Genomic DNA, 24,267 nt, shown 5'->3' with positions numbered 1-24,267 from the left:
AATTCTTAGGCTGTCCTTCCACCAGGGTTGCGTGAAGATGCGTATAAAGAGAACTGTGTAGCTAATCAACAAAATTGCTTCAATTTCGAAGCTTATTCAAACTCTTTTCCATCGGTTTCAGAGCTAAGGCGAGCTAAGGAAACGCCCAGACTTTTGTACACTCAGGTTAGAAATACAAGCAAACGAAAAATCGGTTAAGTGCCAGTTGGAGTCGCACAGGAAGGGTTCCGTATCAAATACAAGAAAAATAACACTTTTAAATTTTTTTAAATTTTAATGGCTGCAATTCTGAAATTTTTAGTACTTTTTAATATAGCAGCAATAACACATTCTGTAAAATTTTCACGTCTCTACCTATTACGGTTCATGAGATACAGCCTGCTGACAGACAGACGGACGGACGGACAGCGGAGTCTTAATAATATGGTTCGGGTGCTTGGGTACGGAACCCTACAAACGTCATACAAAGACGGTCTTATTGCTACTTACAATCTTTTATAAGTAACCGTTATTGAAAGGATTCGAGATTAGAGAGCGGGATAGTGCAACACTAAATTACTTAGAGCAAGGCTATGAAAATAAAGCGATCCCATGAATGGGTTTCACACACACTTCGCTGCGCATCCTCACACATCCCTGGTGGAAAGGCAACCTTATGTGCAAGTCACTGAACTGTGGCATGCTGCCCGATGCAGTTGCCAATTCTGTGACACCATAACTCAGGTCTAGCGACGACTGCCAAAGAGAAAATACGAGCAACTAGATAACCGTTGTAGAACAATGAAAGATATCCTTTATCTATTCAAAACTTTGCCAAAGTTTGGCCAGTTTGGCTTGATGCAAAGGATAGAGTAACAAATCCAAAATCTTAAAAAATTAAAAATGAATTTCCTCTTGGTGTCACTTTTCAAGTTTTGTCAAAAAAGTCACCTCAATTATTTTACCTTAATTCACGGGTACCTTAAAAGGAAAAACGGAACCCTTATAGGATTACTTTGTTGTCTGTCTGTCCGCCCGTCCGTCGTGTCTGTCAAGAAACCTATAAGCTACTTCCCGTTGACCTAGAATCATGAAATTTGGCAAGTAGGTAGGTCTTATATAGCACAAGTAAAGGAATTTAAAGCCAAAAACCGTGAATTTGTGGTTACATCATTAAAAAAAATATTAAAATGTGTTTAAATTTTCAAAGTAAGATAACTATACCAATTGGGATATCATATGAAAGGAAGGGCTTTACCTGTACATTCTTAAACAGATTTTTATTTATTTTTATGCACAATAGTTTTTGATTTAACGTGCAAAATGTCGAGAAAATACCCGAATACCTACGGAACCCTCGGTGCCCGAGTCCGACTCGCACTTGGCCTGTTTTTTTACATTTTAGCCATGAATAGAATAGAATAGATTTTTATTCAACTAAACTTTTACAAGTGCTTTTGAACTGTCAAATAATTTACCACTGGTTCGGAATGCCGTTCCTACCAAGAAGAACCATGTTATCGTTGGACGTTGGGTTGTTTTATACATAGAGGTGCCTACAGCCAATATAAAATATAAAAGATTAACGATTGATTTATCTATCAGATAATCATGGAACTTTATGAGTTTTTTACATCTTTTTGCATAGTAATTTAAAAGTCAATGTCTTTTTGTATCCTACTGTCTAAATCACTTATTACCTTCAATACCTTTGTATTCGAGATTAACTCGTTCAAACAGTGTATTATTTTAATGACCCATAAAAATGACAGGCGCGGAATGTTCAAGGAGCTTTTATGAGAGAAGCGTTTTAAATCGCTTTTGACCTGATTAACATAATTACCTTTGATATTTAATTTTGGGTAATGTGTTTGGTTCACTGAAGTACAGATATACTGAATGAATTTTTCATAATATAGGTAATTTTGATTTTGATACTTAGGTATTACTACCTATTATTATGGTGCATAGTAGATTCTGTTACGGGCCAAGACCAGGTGTTATGCAACTTTTGTTTACGTGTAAGTTGAGCATTTGCACAATGTAGAGTAGGACATGTAGATAGGTACATTGTAGGTACTTACCTAGGTATAATAATATCGAGGGCCTCAAGCTAAAAGGTCGGATCTGTAAAAAAGTAATTTTACGGGAGGCCAGGTTTAATATATCAATGATAACTTTTGTATTGCAATGTAGTTAGGTATACAGGGTGTTTGGTAATTAGTATATAATGACGACACGTACCCATGGTACTTTGATCTGATAAACACAATACTGAAGTATAATGACGAAATAAAATTATAAAAATTCCCATACAAAATTTAAAAAAAAAATATGTCAAAGTTTTTATGACCCTAACGTGCCCTAACTCACTGGGATCGTTGGCCATGTTTAGATAGGCCAAGGCCACCTGTATATACCTACGCATTTTTAGCAGAAGAAGCGCTGTTACACCCTTTCAGTATAGGTAGAGGTTGTCTATTTTGAAATGACTACTACTACTTATAATGTACTATCTTTTAAATTTATGCACATATAATAATTTCAAAAATAAGATCGAAGTAAGTGCCCAGGTACTTAAAACACTTTTTAACCTATGCTTATTTGTTCTCTCTCTCTAGTCTCTCTTTAACTATAATATTAGCACATATTATTAGTTAAATAAAATGTTTATAGTAGTCAAGTACTTTGTCGCCATGTTAAGTAGGTACCTAGGTAGCTTTTCGTAAAAGTCATAAAGCATCAAAAAGTTAAGGAAGATTAATGGATGAAATTAGCAACTCACATCCGATTTCACGCGCTCCCCAAACCTTCACATAAATTCGAAGCTTCCTGTTTACGTAAGTAATGTCTGTTTGAGGGTAATGTTTATCGATCTTCAACGTTTTATGTTTTTTTAAGAACCAGTTATTTTTTTATTGCCAACTTGTATAATACGTATGACTTCCCTCATTACCAGTGTATGTACAAACGCAATTTGGACACAGTTTTCTCTTCGTTTGTGCGATAGGGTAACGAAAAATTCTAAGTTATCTATATAGTATCTATCACCGTCATATTTTATTTCCAGGAAATTCTCAAGTCCTACTAAATTACCTACCTCCCATTTTAAACGTTAGGTATCTGTTTGCGATAATTTAACAGTACCTAAGGGCCACATGATATATTATGTGCCTACTTTTAGCAGCAACGATCGGCGATTTAGATGCTTTTCAGAAGCTCGGTGCCACAATTGAACGCTCCACTCCGCACCGTGTACCGTTGTCCCCGCTAACGGGGACAGCGGGATTCGAATAAAATCACACAATGTACAATCGCCAGTCGCAAGTCGCAACGATCAAGCTGATTTAATTATTTCAATACAGTGATTGTAGGTATGCAAAAAGTCGTCAAAACGCGATGCAGCATCGATGCAAACGCATAACCACCGATCACTGATGCTAAAAGCATCGTGCCTGCTATATGACCCTAAATGTGGACGTTGTTCTTTCTATGCGACGGTAACATGGGACACTTTAGAGACAATACTGGCACACTGCTTTTTATGAAAATGTATTGGAAGCATCAGCTGAGTAGAGCGCCCGCGACGCGCGAAAATTGAGTGTCGTGTATCGCAGTCGCGCGTCTCAATCGCCGAGCTGAAATTCTACCTTTACCTTGCCTTTACCTAGTCTTGATTAGATCTTTAAACGGTTTCCACTCCCCACGTTCCTACTCAGATAGACAGGAATATGCTCGACGTGCAAACGGTTCATACAGTGGCTACCTAACACAAAGATACAATATTATAAAATTATATCTAGGTACTATAAATGCTAAGTTATGTATAAGGATAACAATATTACACCACCTCCCTAGCTACTTAGAAATAACAATGTAAACCATGTAGATGTATTTTTCGCAACGCTGTACATCGGTTATAGTGTCGTTAATGCCAATGCGACCCTTGTCACCCATTTCTCGTATGAAACATTGTAACTATACTCAGTGTTTATTAAATTTTTCACGACCACCTTTATGCGGCTGAAAGCAGGTGAATGCGTGGACCGTTAACTTTCATAGTGTTTTGCTGTGACCGTTTTATTATGAAATGTGTTACGCTTCTCGGTTCAGCATTATATTGTTGTTGTACAAAACATCGTTAACTAAAATATGATTTTATGGTCACTCGTAAGAATGCCTCACGTGATTTGTGAATGGCCTAATTAATTGTGTATTTTATAAATCACACTTAATATTACAAAGGCGAAAGTTTGTATGTGTGTGTGTGTGTGTGTATGTTTGTAACTTCTTCACGCAAAAACTACTGGACGGATTAGGCTGAAATTTAGAATGGAGATAGATTATACTCTGGATTAGCACATAGGCTACTTTTTATCCCGGAAAATCAAAGAGTTCCCACGGGATTTTTAAAAAACTACATCCACGCGAACGAAGTCGCGGGCATCAGCTAGTAATACATATATGTACTTTACCTACTATAGATAGACGTAATATTCTAAGAGATCTGTCCTCGGTAGTAGAAATAGAAAGATTTTTATTGGAATATACTTTTACTAGTAGGTACTTTTGAATCGACACACGATTCTACCTGGTTGTGAATAATTTTCCTACCGAGAAGAACCAGCAAGAAACTCGGCAATTGCTCTTTTCAAAATGCATCTATCACGGGCATCACTTGTGTGCTACGCCTCGAAAATTCTCTTACGGTCGTAGTCCTTCATTAAATAAGATACCCAGCATCCAGTTGAAGAAAGATGCCCAACAGACTTCACTTCCCTAGTAAAATTAGCGTTAAGTAGGTTTTTTTAAAATAAAAACCACACGATACCTTTTATAAAAAATGTATTCGCTGTTTAAAATCACTGTTTAACAATATAAAATATTAAAGCTTGCATTATTCTGGTAATCATTAAAAAAAGTTTGATACCACTGGAATTCGTACTGTAGGTATACCTATCGGTGCGCGTGCAAAATCCGCTATGTGAATCCGATCCGAAAAAATATCCGATTTTCTACATAGCGGAATTTTCATGCGCAGCGATGCTAGTTAAAATTAAATCAAAACAATACAATATAAAACATTAAACACTGGAATTTGTACTGTAATACCTATGCATAATACATATTACAAAAGTTAATACTAAATCGAACACAAAAAAAGCGCCCAAAATCCGTTTTTAGCATATGTGTTGTTTCATGAGAACATCTTAAGTTATGCAATATGATTTTTTAAATAAACGTAATTGGATTTTTTCTGTTTTTTTTTTTTGGGATTTTTAACGTAGCAAAATTGACATGAGCCGCGATGATGAATATTTGAGGTGGATCTTAAATTTAACTTTATATACTTTGGTATTTGTGTAAAATTGGCAGCATAAAATCAAATTACGCAGTAGCCTTGGGCGCGGGTCGCGCCACTTTGCTAAAGTAATGAAGCTGAGTTTGAACTGTTATTAAAAAGACGCTGCACCTCGGCTCTACTTCATTCTGCGGGTGTACGTTGCGCTTTACGCTATGGGATGGGCTCCAGTATTGCCAAAATTTTTGCTTATTCTGTTGATCCACACTAAAACGAAAACCCTAGAGTATATTTTCGGAAACGTGAGTTCGTCTATCCACCCCGCATTAAAAAAAAATACAAATTCGCCGTCTGGAGTCGATAAACGAACAAATATTTTTGAATAATATACACCTAGGGTAGCTGTTTAAAGGTCATAGCTCATTCATAGAACCGCCCGACACTCGACCTGCACCGCCTCGCCTCGTATGGTTAGTATTCTTCTTTGTACGGACTTTCTATGGACGTACGCTCACTATTACACATACACATCAACTCTGTAGCGTCAGAAGATCACCTCGCTCGCTGACGCTACAGAGTTGACGTATATCCATTGAAGTCCACATACAATGTCACGAACCGCGCGAAGCAACGCGGTGCAGGTCGGATGCCGAGTGGCTCCAATGAGCTATGACCTTTAGAGTGGATAAACGGAATAAGCCATATGTTTCTACCCTTAAAAATGTTATTAGGTACTAATCAACACTGCATAAGTCAGTGAAGTTACAGTTGTGTATAGTATTGTGGAAATGCTCCTTCAGATCAGCAAGTGGGCACAGTTCGTGGGTGCACATTGGCAGTTTGATTATTTTCTCCTGATGTAGCGTCAATACTTTGTCTCCGTCCTTACATCTGGAAAAGAAGTTATCCATTTATAAGAAACTAAATTATTACATACCGCATTGATGGAGGTTCTCAAAAAAAAAACCGAGATAAAAAGTAGCAAGAGCGATTACGCACACATCCGATCCGAGTCCGTGAAAATACGGTTATAGAATAGGATTTTGCTTACGCACTAATCCGATCTCAGATCCGAATCCAAGCTATTCAGTGGACATCTTTGACATATTATGTACGATTTGAATCAGAGGCACATTCGAGATACTGTCGCGGATGACGGAGAATCGTTATTTTCATGGACTCGGATCGAATGAGTGCGTAATCGCTCTAAGTATATAAGCTATCTCTGTACCAAATAGGTACATGGGGCCCGCAACTTCATCTATGTACATTTACGTTGTTAAAGTCCCGTGGAACTTTTTGATTTTCCTGGATCAAAAGTAGTCTATGTCCTGTTCCGGGGTGCTATCTCTGTCTGCTCCAAATATCGTCAAAATCGGTTGAATAGATGGGCCGTGAAAAGCTAGCAAACACACCATATTTGGTACTTATAATAGGCATTAGTATGGATGGATAGCTGCTTCAGTTATCTATACTAATGCTTATTACATCCATTTTAGAATAGAAATTATTTGAATCCCGAATGGCGCTTGCCAAAAATGAGACCCAGGGCGTCTCACTTATAAAACCACAGCGCTCACCACTACATCAGGAAGGCCATCAAAAATTATGTTGTTGCAAATCCTACTAATATTATAAATGTGAAAGTGTGGATGTTTGGATGTCTGTTACTTAATCACACAAAAACGGCTAAATGGATTTGGATTAAATTTGGAATGGAGATAAATTATACCTTGGATAACACATCGGCTACTTTTTATCCCGGAAAATCACAGAGTTCCCGCGGGATTCTGAAACCCGTAAATCCACGCGGACAAAGTCGCGGTCATCAGCTAGTAAGAGATTTTGTTGGACACAAGAAAATACTCTCAGCGGTTCGAAAGGGCCGCGGCGCGTGCGGCTCGCAGTCTCAACCACGACGCGCAGCGAGCCGAGGCCCTATGAAAAAGGACCCCGGATAGGGCCGAAACTAGTCGGGCTTAAATCGACTAAATACGTGAGTATAGCCGGTACATTCTATACTTAAAATGTAAATAACTCACGAAAGTGTAAACATTAAAAAATAAAATACTCACTTAAACAACACAAAAGCTATATTAGAAGCGAAGCAGTCAATATTCGACATCCTCCACGGCCTCTTCTCCACCATCGCGTCTCCTCTCAAATGCCCATCTGGCTTATAAAGCTGGAGATGCGTGAGCAACTTCAAAATCGTACCGGAATGAGAGAACAGGAATGTCGCGTTACGACCCTGTTTGCTGAAATCAAAATAAAAATCAATTATGAACCATCTCAATTTTAGGGTTCTGCACTTATAGGGTGCCAAGGGAACCTATTACTAAAGGCTGGGCCAGACTGTTTTAAACAAGCCCTCCACATCGGTCTCCAACGGTGGTTTACAATACAACACGCGGTTTTACACTGTTGTAAACCACCGTTTGAGACAGATGTGGAGGGCTTGTTTAAAACAGTCTGGCCCAGCTTTAAGCCTCCGCTGTATGTCCATCCGTCCGTCCATCTGTCTGTCTGTCAGTGGGCTGTGTATCACGAACTTAATAGTAGGCAGGGAGATGAAATTTTTACACAGTGTGTATTTATTGCCGCTATAACAACAAATAATAAAATTTCAAAACCACCATGCAAATTTAAAAAAATACATGACAGAGCAATGAAAATGAAATGGAGCTTGGCTCTTTCGGACAATATAACATAATAATATAAAACACTTGAAATCATTTAGTGCAGATGTTCTTTACCTCATAGATTGGAACATATTTTTCATTACCATACACGCAGCTTGCTGTGAATTTCCATAACCATCTACCCAATATTTTTTAAGATCATCATAGTATTCTAAGACCTGAAAAAATAATTAATTGTTTGTATTAGGGTACTTAATAATTCATTTTTATTTCCACTTGCTCGGAAATTGTTTCATTATTAAAAAAAAACAAAACGTTAGTCGACTCTTTTTTCTTGAATTCATTTTACTGTTTACTGTTTCCTTGCAAATGAGAGAAAAGTAGTACAAGTCTCAGCCGAAATGGCAATGAACAGCATCATTTAGTTTAAAATGACTCGGCTGGCGCTTCTTCCTCTTAAAATTACTTGGCTTCCTCTGGTAGGTAAATCACTTATGGTATAGGCCCATGCAGTTTATTTGTACAGGTGCCCGTTTTTTGCCAAGAAGTGCAATTTTGCAGTAACAAAATATAAAGAAACATGGACAGCTAAGGTCATAACATAGTCAATTAAATGAAACTAACTTACTTTGAACAATATGGAGAACTCTCAGGCATGTAGGTTTCCTCACGATGTTTTCCTTCACCGTTAAAGAAGCAAGTGATATTAATCGCTTAAAGTTCCCATACAGTCTGAGAGTTCTCCATAATGTTCTCAAAGGTGTATGAAGTCTGCCAATCCACACTTGTAGCGTGGTGGACTATGGTCTATGGGCAAACCCTTCTCATTCTGAGAGGAGACCCATACTCAGTAGTGCGCCGGCAAAGCGTTGATCATAAACACGATGATGATGATGATCTTACTTTAATAGATTTCTCGTCGAAGCCGTAACACCATGGCGATGTTGAGTATTTGTGCCACGATATCTCAAACCCACACACTCTATACATCAAAATGACTTCATCTGCAAAACAAAATAAAAAATATTAAGATTTATTCAAATGAAAAGCACCATACAAATTGAGATTTAGGCAGCTTTCAAGCGGATAATTTTAGTGCAGGTGAATATTAAGAAAGAAAGAAAGAAAGAAAAATATTTACATAATTGTGCCAAACAATTTCAAGCCTCAATCGCTCAACGGTTATAGCTTAAAAAACAGCTCAACGGTTATAGTTATAGTTTTAAAAAAAAAGAAAAAAAGAAAAAAAAAAAAAAAACAATGCAACACTCAAAGTATGAGTTACCCTGATACTTCCACCACTAGAGCATCTGCTCATAGAAATAAAAGCGCCAGGATAATAACTGATAACTCATTATCGCGTGTGGCACAACCCGAAAAAAGGCTCCATAATGCTGTATGCCTTATAGTAAAAATACAAGAGCACACAGCGATTTTCAGCCAGTACCTTTATCCAGGTGATGCTATAGCTATGGACCAACTAAAACTATTCATTCTACCTATTCTACAAACACACTATACTACAAGATGAGTTGTTACTGTAAATATATTAATATTTATTACTATGAAATAATAAGAAGAATAACACTAAAATAAAATAAAAAACATCATACATAATAACATTGCACAGATATATTTTCAAAGTACAATTATTATTTAAATATTATACACTAGAGGATGCCCGCGGCTTCGCCCGCCTGGATTTCGGTTTTTTAAATCCCGCAGGAACTCTTTGATTTTCCGGGATAAAAAGTAGCCTATGTCCTTCCCCGGGATTTAGCCCATTTCTGTACCAAATTTCATCAAAATCGGTTCAGCGGTTGGGCCGTGAAAACGTAGCAGACAGACTGACAGACACACTTTCGCATTTATAATATTAGTATGGATAATGGTATTATAGTAATATATTATAATCATATTATGTAGTAGGTATCTTTATTTATTCAACATCAGTTCTTGGAAAGAGTACTCCGCCACATGGTCTTGAAATTCTAATTGTTTAGAAGAAATAGTCATGTCTTGAAAGAATAATTGTTTCAAAGCTGGCAAGAATGTGTATTTTAGTGCATTAAAAGAAATGAATGCAGCAAATAGTATAGCCAAGCTACAAGAGGTACTCTATAAGCTATTTTATGAATCCACAAACCCAAAGTCAAAGCTTTGTCTAGACCAAGTCTTTTGGACACAGATAGTAGAGTGTCATTCATTTCTTTGCTTTGGCCAAACAAAGATAGCTCCTTGTATGTATCGGGATTTTTCTTGACTTGCTTTTGCCACCTGTCACAGTGTTTGTAAAACTGAAAAACCCACCCTGTTGTAATTATAATAGTAATAAACTAAGATTGAAATCTATAGAGCGCACTTTGACTTTGCTTAGACATAAGCTTCAGTTAAAACGAGACAGATTGATGCCAACGGTATAACGCTGTCTCGTTTTAACAGTATCTTAAGTCTGAGCAAAGTCAAAGTGCACTTTACAGCTCCCAGTCTTAGACTCACGAGTCACGCAGCACCGATTACTGAACAGGCGGCGTCATTCGTTACCTCAGTAATCATCAATAAGTGAAAGCTATCAAACTCGTTTGACATTGGTTTGTCCTACATTGCTTCTTCACTGAGCTATATAAAAATGGTATTTCATAGCAAAGCTTTATTGGATTAAAAATAAATGTCAAATGAGCTTGGTGGCTTTCATTCAGTGATGATCACTGAGTTAGCGAATCATCCCACAGGTCTTAGTAAACACCTGCAGCAGGCCTGCCCACGTTAATAAAGCGGAATGGATATGTGTTTAGGGGACACAGATCCGTTCTCTGTACTGAGCCGACGGTGGGTTGATCATGATGATGATTTTACTGTTGAAAAGATGATGCTTGTAACTTCATCCACGTGGATTTAGATTTTTCTTTATTAATTTTTTTTTAAATTAATTTATTATGTAAGTATTTAAATTATTCTTACTCGTAATGTAGTATCAACTTTGAGGACTGGTTCAAAGTACACATGTTGAGAATTTTTTTTGTCGAATAAACCAACCGTAAAGTATCTTGCACTTTGCTGAGCTCTTTGTGTTGCTGTATATCTGAACTGAAAATAAGATCTAATATTAGTAAAATTGAACATTTTTTTATCTAGAAGATGGTGATTCTGATGTATTTCTCTAAAAAGAGCAATAGGTAGGGCACATAGTCCGTAAAACAGGCCAAGTGCAAGTCAGACTCGCACACCAAGGGTTTCGTACGCGGGTATTTTTTTTCATTTTCACGATAAATCAAAAACTATTACACATAAATCCTATGGGAATTTTTAGATTTTCCAGAATAAAAAGTAACCTATTTGTGTCTGAGATGCAAACTATCTCTTATACCAAATATCGTCAAAATTGTTTAAATGGATGGGCCATGTAAAGCTAACAGACACAGACATACTTTCACATTTATAATATGAGTATAGATACCTATAGTAAGATCAGCAATTCAATTATAGTCTTACCATAAAGGTTTTATTGTTGTATTTACTTTGAATAGCATTAGGGAACCTCTTCTGCATCCGCTCAGCGATCAGTACCATTTCATCTTGCCCCTCAAGGGCAAGGTATTTTTCCTGCCCCAATGGAATATCACTGTCCCAATTCTCAAACCAATGTAATTGCTCATTATTCAGTGTACCTTTGAAATAAATAAATTTGCTACTAAAAATAAAAGAGTAAAAAATAAACGGAGCCGCTTTGGTCTAGGTCTTGGATGAATTAATTCATCCAAGGTGAGGTGACTGATGACTTATCTTCCATATTGTTTTTATAGTCCTAAATTAATAGGAAAATTAAAATCATAACTTTCCACTCTGGATTTTGATATTTGTAATTTGTTGCTTTAATAGTAATCTGGCTGAATTTGTACTTGTATTAATATTAACTATTAACTAAGCAGTATCTTGATTTCATATATTATTAACATACACTTTTTTGTTAAATCTATGTTTCACAAAAGATATCATAGATAAAATTAGTGTGTCTCATTTTTTTTATAAGGCTTTTATTGTTTATTTTAATACAAGTATGTAAATAATGAAAACTCAGCAATAAAATCTAAAAATGACTTACCTTTTCCTTTTCTATTGTGTAATATTATATCTGTTCTCAAATCTTTTAACATAGTATTCATGAGAACTATGTCTTTCGCACTGGGTAATCTTGTGCCATGTCTGAGGACCATCCATATTTTTGTGTCCTTGCAATCTAAGACATAAATACCTAGGTATTAAATTATTGTCAGATCTATCTATTACTACTACTACTATTACTACTACAATTATACGCAGAGTAACTAAAATAGCTGAAAGGGTTGTAAAATGAATTAGCAATGAGCAGGGCACACATTTAAAAACTGCCCTTTTTTCCTACCGCCCATAAAGGGGTAACAAACATCCATACATACAAACTTTCGCGTTTATAATAATAATATAAAAGGATAAACTAAAGATTTGGCTGTTATTTGGCTAACGTTACCTAGTTTGCCATGGAGAGATCATATTGGGTTCTTTGATCTGTTTTGTACAACGATAGGAAGGTACTTACTGGGAAAAGTTATCCTAGAGTCGTCTTTGTTGAATTTATATCTGTAAGGGGTACGAGTTCCTAGGTGGTTTCGAATATCAGCTGATTTGAGAGCTGTTACAGTTAAAGTAAAACTAAAAACAGTAACGAGACTAAGAGTTATAGCGACCAAAGTGCGTACATAACAATGGCAAGGATTTTTCATTTTGTTTTTACAAAAATTTTATAAATAAAAATTGGATCAACAAAATACTAGTTTTTAAACAAAATGTCAAAAGTCAAATACAGGCCAACCAACCCAACCAACCTGATAGTAAGTAGTAAGTACCTACGTAATTGTCAAATATCGCAAATATAAAGTGGGCTTTACACTCGCGGCGCGAACGGCCGCGAAAGGCCGCGACAACAGCTGCGAATCACGAGTGTAGATCGTTGTTCACGCCTTCGCGTTCGCGCTTCGCGCCTTCCCCGATCAGTGTCGGTTTTTGGTCCGCGACAAAGGGTTTGCGGTGCGAACTTGAACGCATCGTCAACGTTACGAACAAGACTTGCGAGTGTGGAGGGACACAGTTCACGCGTGGATCGCGGCATACATTCACGGCGTGAAATAACGGCGCAACTATGCGTGCGAGTATAGAGCCGGCTTTATGTCTCAACTTCATGAACTTGACATGTTGAGTGTTGACATCAGACCCGACCGGGGTCTGATCTCTCGCTCTTATTTAATAGTCGAAATCCTTGATTATAGAAGAGAGCCACGTCGAAGTAGTTCCTTTGATTATGTATATAGGTCTTCGATTAGTTGATATATGTTGCTGTTCATGTTGTTCATCACAAGCGTGTGGATAGGTATGATGGAAGCGCCTCATACTTGTGACAAACAGCAAGCGTGTGGACGGCTGTTTGCGTATGCTTGTCAACGCTTTGGAGCGTTCCGATTGGCACCACATTGGTATTGCAAGCCATCTGTGATGTTTGCCGATGCTTACTGTATGTTGTTTGCCGCAAGCGTATGGGGCTTCCATAATATCTATGGTTTTCAATGTATTCATTGAGTACATGGATTGAGCGTATTACTCTATGATATTACTTTACTCTATGATTCATTCTCATCGTTCTCAACAGAACGTAGAATTATAGGTATTATTCTCAGAGACGTGCTACCTAAACATGATTGTGCACTTCAGCTTTAATTCCCTGCAAAAATAAATTCTATTGCATTAGCATAAAGTCCAATTTCTAATACAATTATGCTAAGCGGAAAAACGAGCCGAGCGAGAGGTCTATAAATTGGAGTGTGTCACTGTCTAATGGATTGCAAGCATAAAAAAATAATTTCTATGGTACGAATTATGATGTAGCTCACAAAGTTCTTATTCATTGTTTATTTAATTTCAAACAACAAGATTACTTTCTTTTGTTTTCGCAGTAATTTTCATACTGTTATCTTTATTTTATAATGTCATTAAAATATCATTTAGTTTAAAAAGTATTATATTTTTTTTTAAAATTAATAGGATGACAACACTGGGTGTCAAGCAAAACAATATGGCGAACATTCTGTACTATACTATACAGAAGTAGTAAGGTAACCATAATTTGATTGTTTAATGGAAGTGTTTTTTTCTGTTTACCGATAGATTTCTCAAAAATGAAGACTTAAGGCAAAAATGGATCGCTGTCGTTCCAGGAAATATCACCAAATATTAGGCAGTTTGCGGAATGCATTTTAAAGCGGAAGATTTTGCTACGGCTTCGTGTGCACTGAATTTTTTTTAAAAAGAAACGCTGTACCATCAATTTTCCCAAAAGTATGCCTTGCTTACGAACTTCCTAAAACTGTTTAGGACCTAAACACATGCACCAGATTATACAAAATAATTTTCCTTACCTATATTATAGGTACCCATACTTAACATGACTGGTACTTTTTCGCAGAACAAAAAAAAATTGAATTTCTCTACTTTTATTACTACAGCGCGGCAGACTATGGCCTTAACCTTTATCATTCTGAGAAGAGACCCGTGCTCAGTAGTGAGCGGCGATGGGTTATCATGATGATTCATCCTCTCCTATTCTCATATAATCCGTCAAATGTCTTACATTATCAAATCGTGTTGTCACCTTAATAGAAAGGGACACACTCCAATTTAGCGCTATCTCAATAGGCTCGTTTTTGGTGTCTCAGTGCACAATCTTGTTTAGGTAGCATGTCTCTGATTATTCTCTTTGCCCATCACAGATATTGACAGATATCCAATCCCATCCCATTCCAGCGAGTACCTATAATAGTTAATACCGAAGCGAAAATTGTACGTCTATGGTTAATACTTAATAGTTAATAGTTATCTCATCTGTGGTGGTGTCCCCCCCATTCATTCCTTTCATCCAGTACGAGAGTTTAGGTTATTCCGGTTTTTTAATTCTTGAACTAAAAAGTTTCCTCATTCCCTGTAGATTTATGTTTTAATTACAGTACTTGTGAGATAAATATACATTAAGAAAGAAAAAATTGAATTGTAAAATAATATTACCGCGCCATAACCTATACAGAATGGCGACAGCATACGGAATACATTTAGGTAATAGTTCTGGTAGTTTAGCAGTATTTGCTAATGGTGCCGCATCGGTTTTAGCTAATGATGCAGGAGACAGAGTTACACCAGCTATTGTCGCTCTAAACGGTGTCGAATGGGAGATTGGTCTTCCAGCAAAGTCTGGCCAAGCTTCTTCAAAGTCCATAATAAAACACAACAAACGTCTCATGAATAATGACTTCAGTGAAGATGATTTGAGTTACGTCGAGAGTTCTTCGTCATGTAGAGTGCAAAATGATGATAAGCTAGTCTACGAATTTGAGACATCCGAAACAAAGCTCTATTCTAATCCTGATAATATAGCAACAAAGATATATGCGAAATTGTACACCATTGCAAGTCATTCTGTACAAAATGAAGGCGATTTAAAGCTGGTGCTAGCTGCACCACTCAACTGGTCCAGTGCGAGCAGAGAAAGATTAGTGAAATGTGCAGAATTAGCTGGATTTGATGTTCTGCAAGTCATCAGTGAGCCAGCAGCTGCATTATTAGCATACAACATTGAAGATTTGTGTGAGGATGTTAATGTTCTTGTCTATAGACTTGGAGGTTCAACATGTGCTGCATCTGTTGTCAAAGTATCCAGTGGGTTTATGTCAGTAGAGAAAAATATTTTTAAAGCTGATCTCGGTGGACAGTGTCTCACCAAAGACCTGGCTGACTATATAGCTCAGGAGTTCAGACAGAAATGGAAGTTGGATCCACATGAAAGCCGCAGAGCTATGTCTAAATTGTTACACCATGCTGATAATTGTAAACATGTGCTGTCAACACTAAATTCTGCTCATGTATTTATTGAGTCCCTTGTAGATGGTGTCGATTGGAGTCAAAATGTGACTCGAGCGAGGTTTGAAAATATTATATCTTCAAAGATCTCATCATACATAGAGCCTGCTAAAAAAGTAATAGAGAGTTTTGATGGAAAAATAACTAAAATCGTTCTTTGTGGGGGCAGTATGAAAATACCTAAATTACAATCTGCTATAGCGAGCTTATTACCAGAAGCTGAAGTGCTTTCTGGCATTAATCCTGATGAAGTTATTGCTGTTGGTTGTGCTAAGCAAGCTGGAATGATATTAGATTTGCCAGAATTATCCCTAACTGATACAAGTACTGAAATAGAATTCCTAGGAAAGGATATTTACTTGAAATATTTGGACCAGACAGTTAAATTATTCAAAGAAGGAACACCTCCATTTGCTCAAAATGTATGTAATATTGAGGTAGAAAAGGATGCAAGAGATGTCAGTTTCACCTTACATGATAATCCTGACAATGAGAAATTTGCTGAGGAAGTTTTTAATGTGGAGAGCCTAAGCAAACCGTTTAAATTAAAAGCCACACTACAACCAGCAAATATTTTACTGCAAGTTGAATAATTTTGTAAATTAATTTAAAAAAATAAATATTGTATATTTCTATTTATGCTAGTTTTTCTTTTATATCTCAATATGCCATCCAAATTACATATTGATTCTACATATTGGTGAACTATGCCTTTTCGATAGAATTTTGTGGTTACAGGACTACAAAGTTTGTTAAGGTATTTTCGACTTCTTGAGGCGTTCTTGAGAACAAATTTTTTTTTGTAGGGTTTTCAAGCAATATAAAAATGGAACAAAATCCAGAGAGTACAGACTATGGAGGGTTTCTAAAATACATATAAGCCCAAAGAGTTCCAAAAGCTGCTAAAGATTGGACTGCACAATTCTTGGTTTTGCCTATGTAGTTTTAATAACATACTCTTTAATAACAGTGATTATATACTCTTTGACTGCGCAGGCAAGAGGGAGCATGTAACCGAAGTGTTAGTTTGGACTTGGAAAGCGTTATTGTCTACCTAATGCATCAAAAAGGAAACCCTCGCTATTAGACCAATGTTACCCGATTCTACTGTACTTTATCTTTTAAAAAGCTGCAGCTGTCTATTACTGCGAGCTTATTAAAAAAAAAATTGTCTATAGCAACCTGTAGGCGGGAAAAAATATTATTAAAAAGTAAGGTCTAACTGGATATTTTAAATTTTTTCATTATTACCAAGATAGAAAAATAATTTTGTTATGGAACGAATACAAAACATGGTACAAAGTTTGGCGAAGTGCAAAGTTGTACGTATTGTTTGCCTACTTGTATTATTTTATTATCTTGTTCTTAGTATTTTTCAAGAAATTCACGTAAATTTACACAAAAAATATTATTTTCTTCAAGGATTTTATTACCGCAAAGGAGGAGTGTAATAAATACAAGGAATTATATTTAAAATCAGAACTGGAATTAAAAGAAACGCGCGAACTTGAGAAGTCCCATCATTATCATTTGCAAACTTCACGTGAAATGATTGGAAATCTCCAGAACACAGTTTCACATTTGGTTTACCTCAAAAGAGATCACAAAAAATTAAAAGATGAAAATGTTTCAAAAGATTTAACTATAGCATCAATGGAAAAGGTATTACAATTGTATTTTTAGGTATACCTACTACCTAGGTATCCATACCTATGTCTCAGGTTAGCCAACTCCCTTAGTGATATGGCTAACGCCCGGTATAGGTACTTATGTTAAAACGATTGCGGCTGGCCATTTGGATTTCTGTGGGCTGGCCAAATGAATATATTTTATGTTCAAATCTAACTTAACCTTACTTTAGAGTTTGGTACTCAGATTTCGTTCTGAACCACATTCGATGTAATCGTAAACTCCCAAAGGAAGAAGAAGGGCGCCAAAATCTAAATTTTGGTTAGGTTAGGCTAGAACATAAATATTCATGCGCCCGGCCGGGCACTTAGGTTCTGTTGGGTAATATTATCTTAATATTATCAGTTGCTCAGTATTCTATGATTTCACTAGATTTGTTTATTGAAATAGTCTAATTGAGTTGTTGTTTTAACATCTCCTGGGTGTTAGCCATATCCATACGGAAGTTGGCTAACTCCTGGTTTATGTCATTTCGCTGCGACATACCTATATACGTATATCTAAAAGCACGGGTAGACACCTAAGTGGTGACTAATGGTAAGTTAGACGTGTTGCCTGTTTTTGTCATTTAGACGCTGATAGCAGCAGCAGTGAGCGTCATGTGAGCGTACTCGGAACTAATGCTATCGATGTGACACCTGTCAACTCAATTTTAATTCGCGATACGCTCGGTGGGGTGCTGGAATCGCCACAAAAAATAACCGTCATTTTGTATGGCACGCCTTATCTAGCGTATCTACTTGTTTATGTCCATATCAGTGATGATATCAGTACATACCTACCTACTCTGTTTAATTTCTCATTCTGCCAATTCGAACTAACTGGGAGTTGAACCTGAATTGTGTACATTTGGGTAGACCGTAAAAATAAAACTCAAAGATGTAGAAGGTCAGAAGCCATTCATTTATGTTTAAAGGACAAAGAAGACATGCAAGAAACATGCAACCAGAGAATAGCAGATTTGCGCAAAGAGTACGACCAAGTTATCGAAGAACTAACATCTATCAATGACAAAAAAAGTAAGTTATATACCACAGAATACTTGATAGTACCTTACTTGAATAGAAGGCGCACTCCGTAAAGATGCTTGATTAAAATATAGTGACTCTTGTTACGACGCAATAAAGTGCAATTATTTAGCTCGCATTAAAGCACACAAAGTTAAACAAACGCCTCTCTATCGCGTAAACTCTTATATCTTCTCACTCTTATGAGATCAAAGGAGATGGGAATATAAAATTAGATAATGCGATAGCAATTGGTAGGTAATTTGTTTTGTCATTACCTACTTTTTTAGATGAAATCTCGGTAACCCTTACGCGTTAAGATCTGTGTGCCTAGCGAATGATTTGCGAGGACTTTCCAATTATTATTTGAAAAAAAATCTATGATACCTGCTTTTTTTGGGTGGCGCTTACAGTAGATATAGATGACGTCATCATGAAAAAAGAACTGTGAACTTGAACTGGCACAGTGGATTGATCACGTGACCCAAGATACTCCCGATACTTTTTAGACTTTTATTACCCCCTTTAAGTTCGCTTCAGGTTACTTTTTCAACATTCAAGACGCGATATACAGGGTGTATCCAGAACACTAGCAAAAACTTAGCGATTACAACTCCAACGCAAAGAACTATTTGCCTTATCTTGTAGTTTTAGTGATTTAGTATTTTTCAAACCCGCATCATATACCTACCGTGTAAAACCTACGACGCGGCATTGACTTCGAGTGACATATTTACGGAACCTTCGTTAACCTCTAGCGTCAGTCAGATGTTTTATTTGCAATAGTTGTAAACTTTAAAAAAATATAGTTAGGGTTTTTTTCAAAAAAATTTTTTATGGTATCTTTAGTAATCATCAGTACGTACTATCACCTGTCTTCGTTTTTGCTAGTGTTCTTGTTACACCATGTATAGTAGTAGTACCTGCTTAATTATTTTATACTCTCAGTCCAGCAGATTCAGTATGACTCCGATACCAAGACTGCCCAGTTTACTTGCGTCATTGAAGAACTGCGAGCCAAATTGAAAGACTCGGAAAAGGAGCATAGAGATAAGGTAGGTGGTATTGTATCTAACAGGTACGATTACTGATTGCGGATCCACATGCTTGCGACAAACAGCAAACAACAAGTACCGGCAAGCATGTAGACGGGTGTTTGCGTATGCTTGCCAACGTTTGGGAGCGCTTGTGGTTCGAACCGATTGTCTCCCCGATTGACCGATTGAAGTACTCCACGAGTACTTTTTATGTTTGCCGATGCTTGCTGTATGTTATTTGCCGCAAGCGTCTGGCAGCACCATCAGGCTTTCATTTTATCGGCATCCAGAATTTCGGTTAAATTGAAAACATCTAAATGAGTACTACTCCAGCAATGCGCGGGACTCAATTGCTTGTATACATGGCATAATATTGTATATCAAATCTTTGAAAAGAGCAACCGCTGAGTTTCTTGCTGGTTTTTCTCGGTGGGAAAGGCATTCTGAACCAGTGGTAAATAGATGCTTTTGACGATACAAAAGAACTTGTAAAAGTCTAATTGAATAAAAATATTTTGAATTTTGAATTTTTACTTAATCTCTATTTTGTTTCAAAGATGAACGTTGTGGTGTTAGAATACGAAGAGAGTATGCAGAGGAATGCTGTAGAAATCACGCAACTTCAAGAGCAGCTCAGGATGCAGGCTGCGACATATGACGTCAATATTGACGCATATCGTAAGGTGAGATACACCATTTTACCATTTGAGTAGATTAACGGACTGCTATTGGAATACAAAGAGAGGATACAGAGGAGTGTTTCAAAGGTCACGCAACTTCAGGAGTAGCTCAGGATGCAGGCTTCGAGAACTGGCGTCAATATTGACGCATATCAAGGTGAGATACACCATTTTACCATTTGAGTAGATTAACGGACTGGTATTGGTATATAAAGAGAAGATACAGAGGAGTGTTTAAAAGTCACACAACTTCAAGCTAACGCCAATATTGACGCATATCAAGGTGATTTATGCACAGACGATATTTGTAATTGTAATGCGTTCGAAAGTACAAAAAAATTGAAAAACAAAAGTAAACGCCACCGCACACTTGCTTTTCTATATGCAGCAGGCAGGTCAGTAACCGCTACACTTCGTTGATATAATATACTAGAGTGATAAAATTATTTAATAGTTGGTAAAGTCAAGACACGTAAGGCCGTTTTTAAGCAGAAATTGAATTCGAGGGTAAAAGAATCAAGCAATAATTTTTCAATGGCCCCTTGAAATAAACATACCGAAGTAACTTACTTAAGTAAGTACTAATATTTTTGCTCAACTTGACGTGATTTTCGGGGCCAGTATTTTTGTTCCAGCAAAAATTGTTTAAAATTTTGTTCTTTTCAAATAGGACAATTAGGCTTAATAAATGCTAAATAGAAACTCGAGCGTGGCGGATACAATTTTTTTGATAATTTTTCAGAAAAGATAAATTCAAGAACTAGTGTAGGTAATAGGTACATTTTAACCCTAAAACTACTGTCAGTAATAAATTTAATTTTAATTCTTACCTCTCTGATATAGAAACTCGAAGACTTGGAAGAGAAGCTGAAACAGAATCAATTCAAGGATTATTTGGCGCAAAGCAACTATCCGTTGCATAGTTCGCGCTCCCAATTTGAAAATAGGGTAGAACGACCGTATTCTGGCCGCAGGGATTACACGGATGGAACTAATTATGATTCCATCCCAGTTTACCCCAGTCCAAACCCCATGACGAACCAAACATCAAACAAGAATTTTGACACACCGACGTTACAAATCATGCACAAAGATAGCCAGGATGCAACTAATTTTAACTCTCTAGTTCACCCAAATCCAAAACCCATAACGAACCAATCATCAAACCGGAATTTTAATAACCCGAAGCTAAAAGTCATGCAACATGATAGCAAGGATGCAACTAAATTTAATTCTATCCCAGGTTACCCCAATCCAAAACCCAATCCGTACCAAACACCAAACAGAAATTTTAAGAACCCGACGCCGCTACAAGTGATGCACCATGATAAAAAAACACATAATTTGTCTACAAACGAGAAACAAGGACTTTTCAAGATAACTAAGAAAAGAAAACTTTATAGCGAGAAGGACACTGTGTGAATCTTGTGTATCTAAAGGGCCACCGAGACGATCAATCGCGATTGTCAATGTTTACGTGATTGATGCTCATTGTCAATGCCAAGTGATCGTTTACCAAGATAATTGAAGCAATTGTCAATTGCAACTACGGTATTGAAGAACATTGATGGAAACTTTGATTGATGGCAATTGACGCGCTGTGTATTGACGTTCAATGACAGCAAATGTCAATCGTTTTTATAATCACCCGGCTCTGTTTCTTGAACAGTTCTTGGTAAATGTTCATTATTGAAGCGATATCTTAGTTTATCCTTGGACCAATGTCTAGTTTTTTTCGTTTTTTGTGGGTAGAAACTGTAAGAAAAAACTATATCTGCGTTTGTAATCATATTTCGAGCGACTTTACTTTTATTCTTTACAGTTCAGAATCAGACTGAAGCAAGCGCAAATGATACACCTTCATTTGAAGCTTCAATCACCCACCATTTGAAATCTTCAATCACGTGAGCATTGTCAATTGCAAATGATCGTTTCGGGCATCCTTTAAGAATAAAATACACGTTCCGAGACATCTTGGCAATGTTTTCATTTCCTGTACTTTCACATGTTTCTTCTTCATTGTTTCGTATCTACATATTTACATTGTTAAGTTGTGGTTAAATTAGAACAAAAAACGTTTTGTGACATTGTGTTCGCTAGTTACCGAATAATTACGCATGCTTTTATTTCGTATTCACAAAACGTTTCCATGTCCAAGAATGTATTGTTCTTAGTTTTTGTGCGAATTAATCCATATATAAAGACTCCGAAACTGTAGGTATATCTATACCTACTTAGTTTGCTCGTACAATTGAAAAATAATGTATGTCTTCTAGCTTTCATTAATGTGACAAATTGTGATATTGTTATATTTTACATTGGTACTGATTCTGTTGGCAACTAAATTTTAGAGTACCTACCTACCTATCCACATCCTCTTCTTGCTAATCCATACTAATATTATAAATGCGAATGTGTCTGTCTGTCTGCTACCTTTTCCCGGCCCAAGAGTTTAACCGATTCTGACGTTTGGTACAGGATTAGCTTAAATCCCGGGGACGGACATAGGCTACTTTTTATCCCGAAAAATCAGAGTCCCCATGGGATTCCTAAAAATCCATCCGCTTATTGTTATTATTATCCGCTATTGTTTTTTGTTGTGTGCATTAAAATTTAGAGTCTTTAAATTATTATATAATTTACTCTAAATTTATCTAACATTAATTAGGTATTCTTAAATAGTCAAATATTTATTCTGGCATCATCCTTTGTCATTTAAGGTCTTTCTGCCCATTTTCTGCCCGTCGCCGCTGCGCAGTACCGTACACCTCCGTAGTTCTATATATCTATACAATAGGTACACATTGAGAGGAAATAATCTGTCGCTACAACAGAATAATCATCGATACTTATTAGATCTATATTTTTGAGCAGAAGAACATAAATTGTAGCAATTGGAGTCAATTATTCATATTCATAGTCATATCGCAACAGTTTGCGATATGACTGGCATCGATCTACGCTTACAGTCGATGCGAAGTTGCCTAATCGAAAGAATCATTTGTCATTCATAAATGCAACGATGACATCGTTGAACTAAATGCGGCACTCTACTCAAACCTAATATTAATTAGGTACTTAGCTGGAATTTAGCAACACTCAAGAGTATATTAGTCTGCACCTAGCTCATACTTCATATTCTAACTTGTAACTAACCAAAAGATAAGAAGTGTCATTGCCCCGACCCAAAAAGAGGGGTGTTATAAGTTTGACGTGTGTATCTGTCTGTGGCATCGTAGATCCTAAACGAATGAACCGATTTTAATTTAGTTTTTTTTGTTTGAAAGGTGGCTTGATCGAGAGTTTTCTTAGCTATAATCCAAGAAAATCGGTTCAGCCGTTTGAAAGTTATCAGCTCTTTTCTAGTTACTGTAACCTTCACTTGTCGGAGGTGTCATAAATTTTTAATTTACACTTGTCACAGTGTGATTTCAATGAAAATATTACAATAAAACTTAAAGCTAGCCTTATCTTAATACTATACAAATCATGCCCGCGTGGAATGGAGCCAAGAATACTGGCTACATTTCCGCGTTGGACAGCCAGGCTGATCCGTTGCGCAAAAAATGATTCAGCCCTTCTGTCACCCGATGAGGCTATTAAACGCGGTGAAATGTCTCGTAAAAAATTTTTTGCACTAAGACTCCATGGCCCCAGGGTCTCCACGGCAAACGGAACAAAAATGTAACTCTCAATAATTGTAATTTCAATTAGGAAAATTTGAAAAAGCAACGTATGGTACCTACGAGAAAGTCTCTTCATAGAAGGTTTCTTTTCATAAAGAAATTAAGTTTTAAATGGAAAATTAATTGTAATATGCTACGTAACTACCTAGGCAAGTGTGTATGACATTAGTAGCGTTATTTTTGTTACGTAAATCTCATCCATTTCGACATTAGATATTTAAACTACATTCGTTTTGGTCATGTTTTTTGTTGTTTTGTATGATACATGAGCAATTTGTATGAACAAGCAGGTCGTTATGTTGTAATT

General features: G+C 36.7%; 3 protein-coding genes across 4 annotated transcripts; 2 read left to right on the top strand and 1 right to left on the bottom strand.

Moving 5' to 3' along the window:
- Positions 1-4,808: 4,808 nt before the first annotated feature.
- LOC123881213 (multiple inositol polyphosphate phosphatase 1-like) lies at positions 4,809-12,772 on the bottom strand. Of its 2 annotated transcripts, XR_006799433.1 has the most exons (10): positions 12,500-12,772; positions 12,026-12,160; positions 11,416-11,591; positions 10,885-11,010; positions 10,070-10,220; positions 8,827-8,927; positions 8,038-8,141; positions 7,357-7,539; positions 5,092-6,172; positions 4,809-5,025 (listed from the first exon to the last, which is right to left on the bottom strand). XR_006799433.1 is itself a non-coding variant. In XM_045929908.1 (9 exons), exons 1-9 carry the CDS (start codon positions 12,681-12,683, stop codon positions 6,016-6,018), a joined length of 1,317 nt encoding a protein of 438 aa, XP_045785864.1. In that variant the 5' UTR covers positions 12,684-12,772; the 3' UTR covers positions 4,809-6,015. The 2 variants fall into 2 exon arrangements, 1 of the variants encoding a protein (XP_045785864.1); XM_045929908.1 differs by having other exon boundaries at positions 4,809-6,172.
- A 2,060-nt stretch (positions 12,773-14,832) lies between these two features.
- On the top strand, positions 14,833-16,498 carry LOC123881212 (heat shock 70 kDa protein 14). The gene has a single exon (XM_045929906.1). It carries the CDS (start codon positions 15,033-15,035, stop codon positions 16,452-16,454), a length of 1,422 nt encoding a protein of 473 aa, XP_045785862.1. The 5' UTR covers positions 14,833-15,032; the 3' UTR covers positions 16,455-16,498.
- Positions 16,499-17,088: 590 nt separating this feature from the next.
- Positions 17,089-22,604, top strand: LOC123881214 (kinesin-like protein 1). The gene is made up of 6 exons (XM_045929909.1): positions 17,089-17,183; positions 17,284-17,523; positions 18,467-18,569; positions 19,506-19,612; positions 20,152-20,277; positions 21,118-22,604. The coding sequence occupies exons 1-6, from the start codon at positions 17,136-17,138 to the stop codon at positions 21,694-21,696; spliced, it is 1,203 nt and encodes a 400-aa protein (XP_045785865.1). The 5' UTR covers positions 17,089-17,135; the 3' UTR covers positions 21,697-22,604.
- Positions 22,605-24,267: the final 1,663 nt, after the last annotated feature.

This window comes from Maniola jurtina, chromosome 3 (genome assembly GCF_905333055.1).
Source record: "Maniola jurtina chromosome 3, ilManJurt1.1, whole genome shotgun sequence".
In the NCBI taxonomy this organism is placed as follows: domain Eukaryota; kingdom Metazoa; phylum Arthropoda; class Insecta; order Lepidoptera; family Nymphalidae; genus Maniola; species Maniola jurtina.
Note: the sequence above shows the minus strand (reverse complement) of the source record. Positions and strands in the feature narration are given on the sequence as shown.

Bases quoted from the DNA above. Each gene is read 5' to 3' on its own strand.
- LOC123881212 (XM_045929906.1), top strand. From the start codon at position 15,033: ATGGCGACAGCATACGGAATACATTTAGGTAATAGTTCTGGTAGTTTA.
- LOC123881213 (XM_045929908.1), bottom strand. From the start codon at position 12,683: ATGAAAAATCCTTGCCATTGTTATGTACGCACTTTGGTCGCTATAACT. The intron at 8,928-10,069 runs GTTTGTGGATTC...TTTGTTTTGCAG, and splicing joins AGACAAAGCTTTGACTTTGG to ATGAAGTCATTTTGATGTAT. The intron at 8,142-8,826 runs GTAAGATCATCA...TTATTTTTTCAG, and splicing joins TCGACGAGAAATCTATTAAA to GTCTTAGAATACTATGATGA.
- LOC123881214 (XM_045929909.1), top strand. From the start codon at position 17,136: ATGGAACGAATACAAAACATGGTACAAAGTTTGGCGAAGTGCAAAGTT. The intron at 17,184-17,283 runs GTACGTATTGTT...ATTTTCTTCAAG, and splicing joins GTTTGGCGAAGTGCAAAGTT to GATTTTATTACCGCAAAGGA. The intron at 20,278-21,117 runs GTGAGATACACC...TCTCTGATATAG, and splicing joins ATATTGACGCATATCGTAAG to AAACTCGAAGACTTGGAAGA.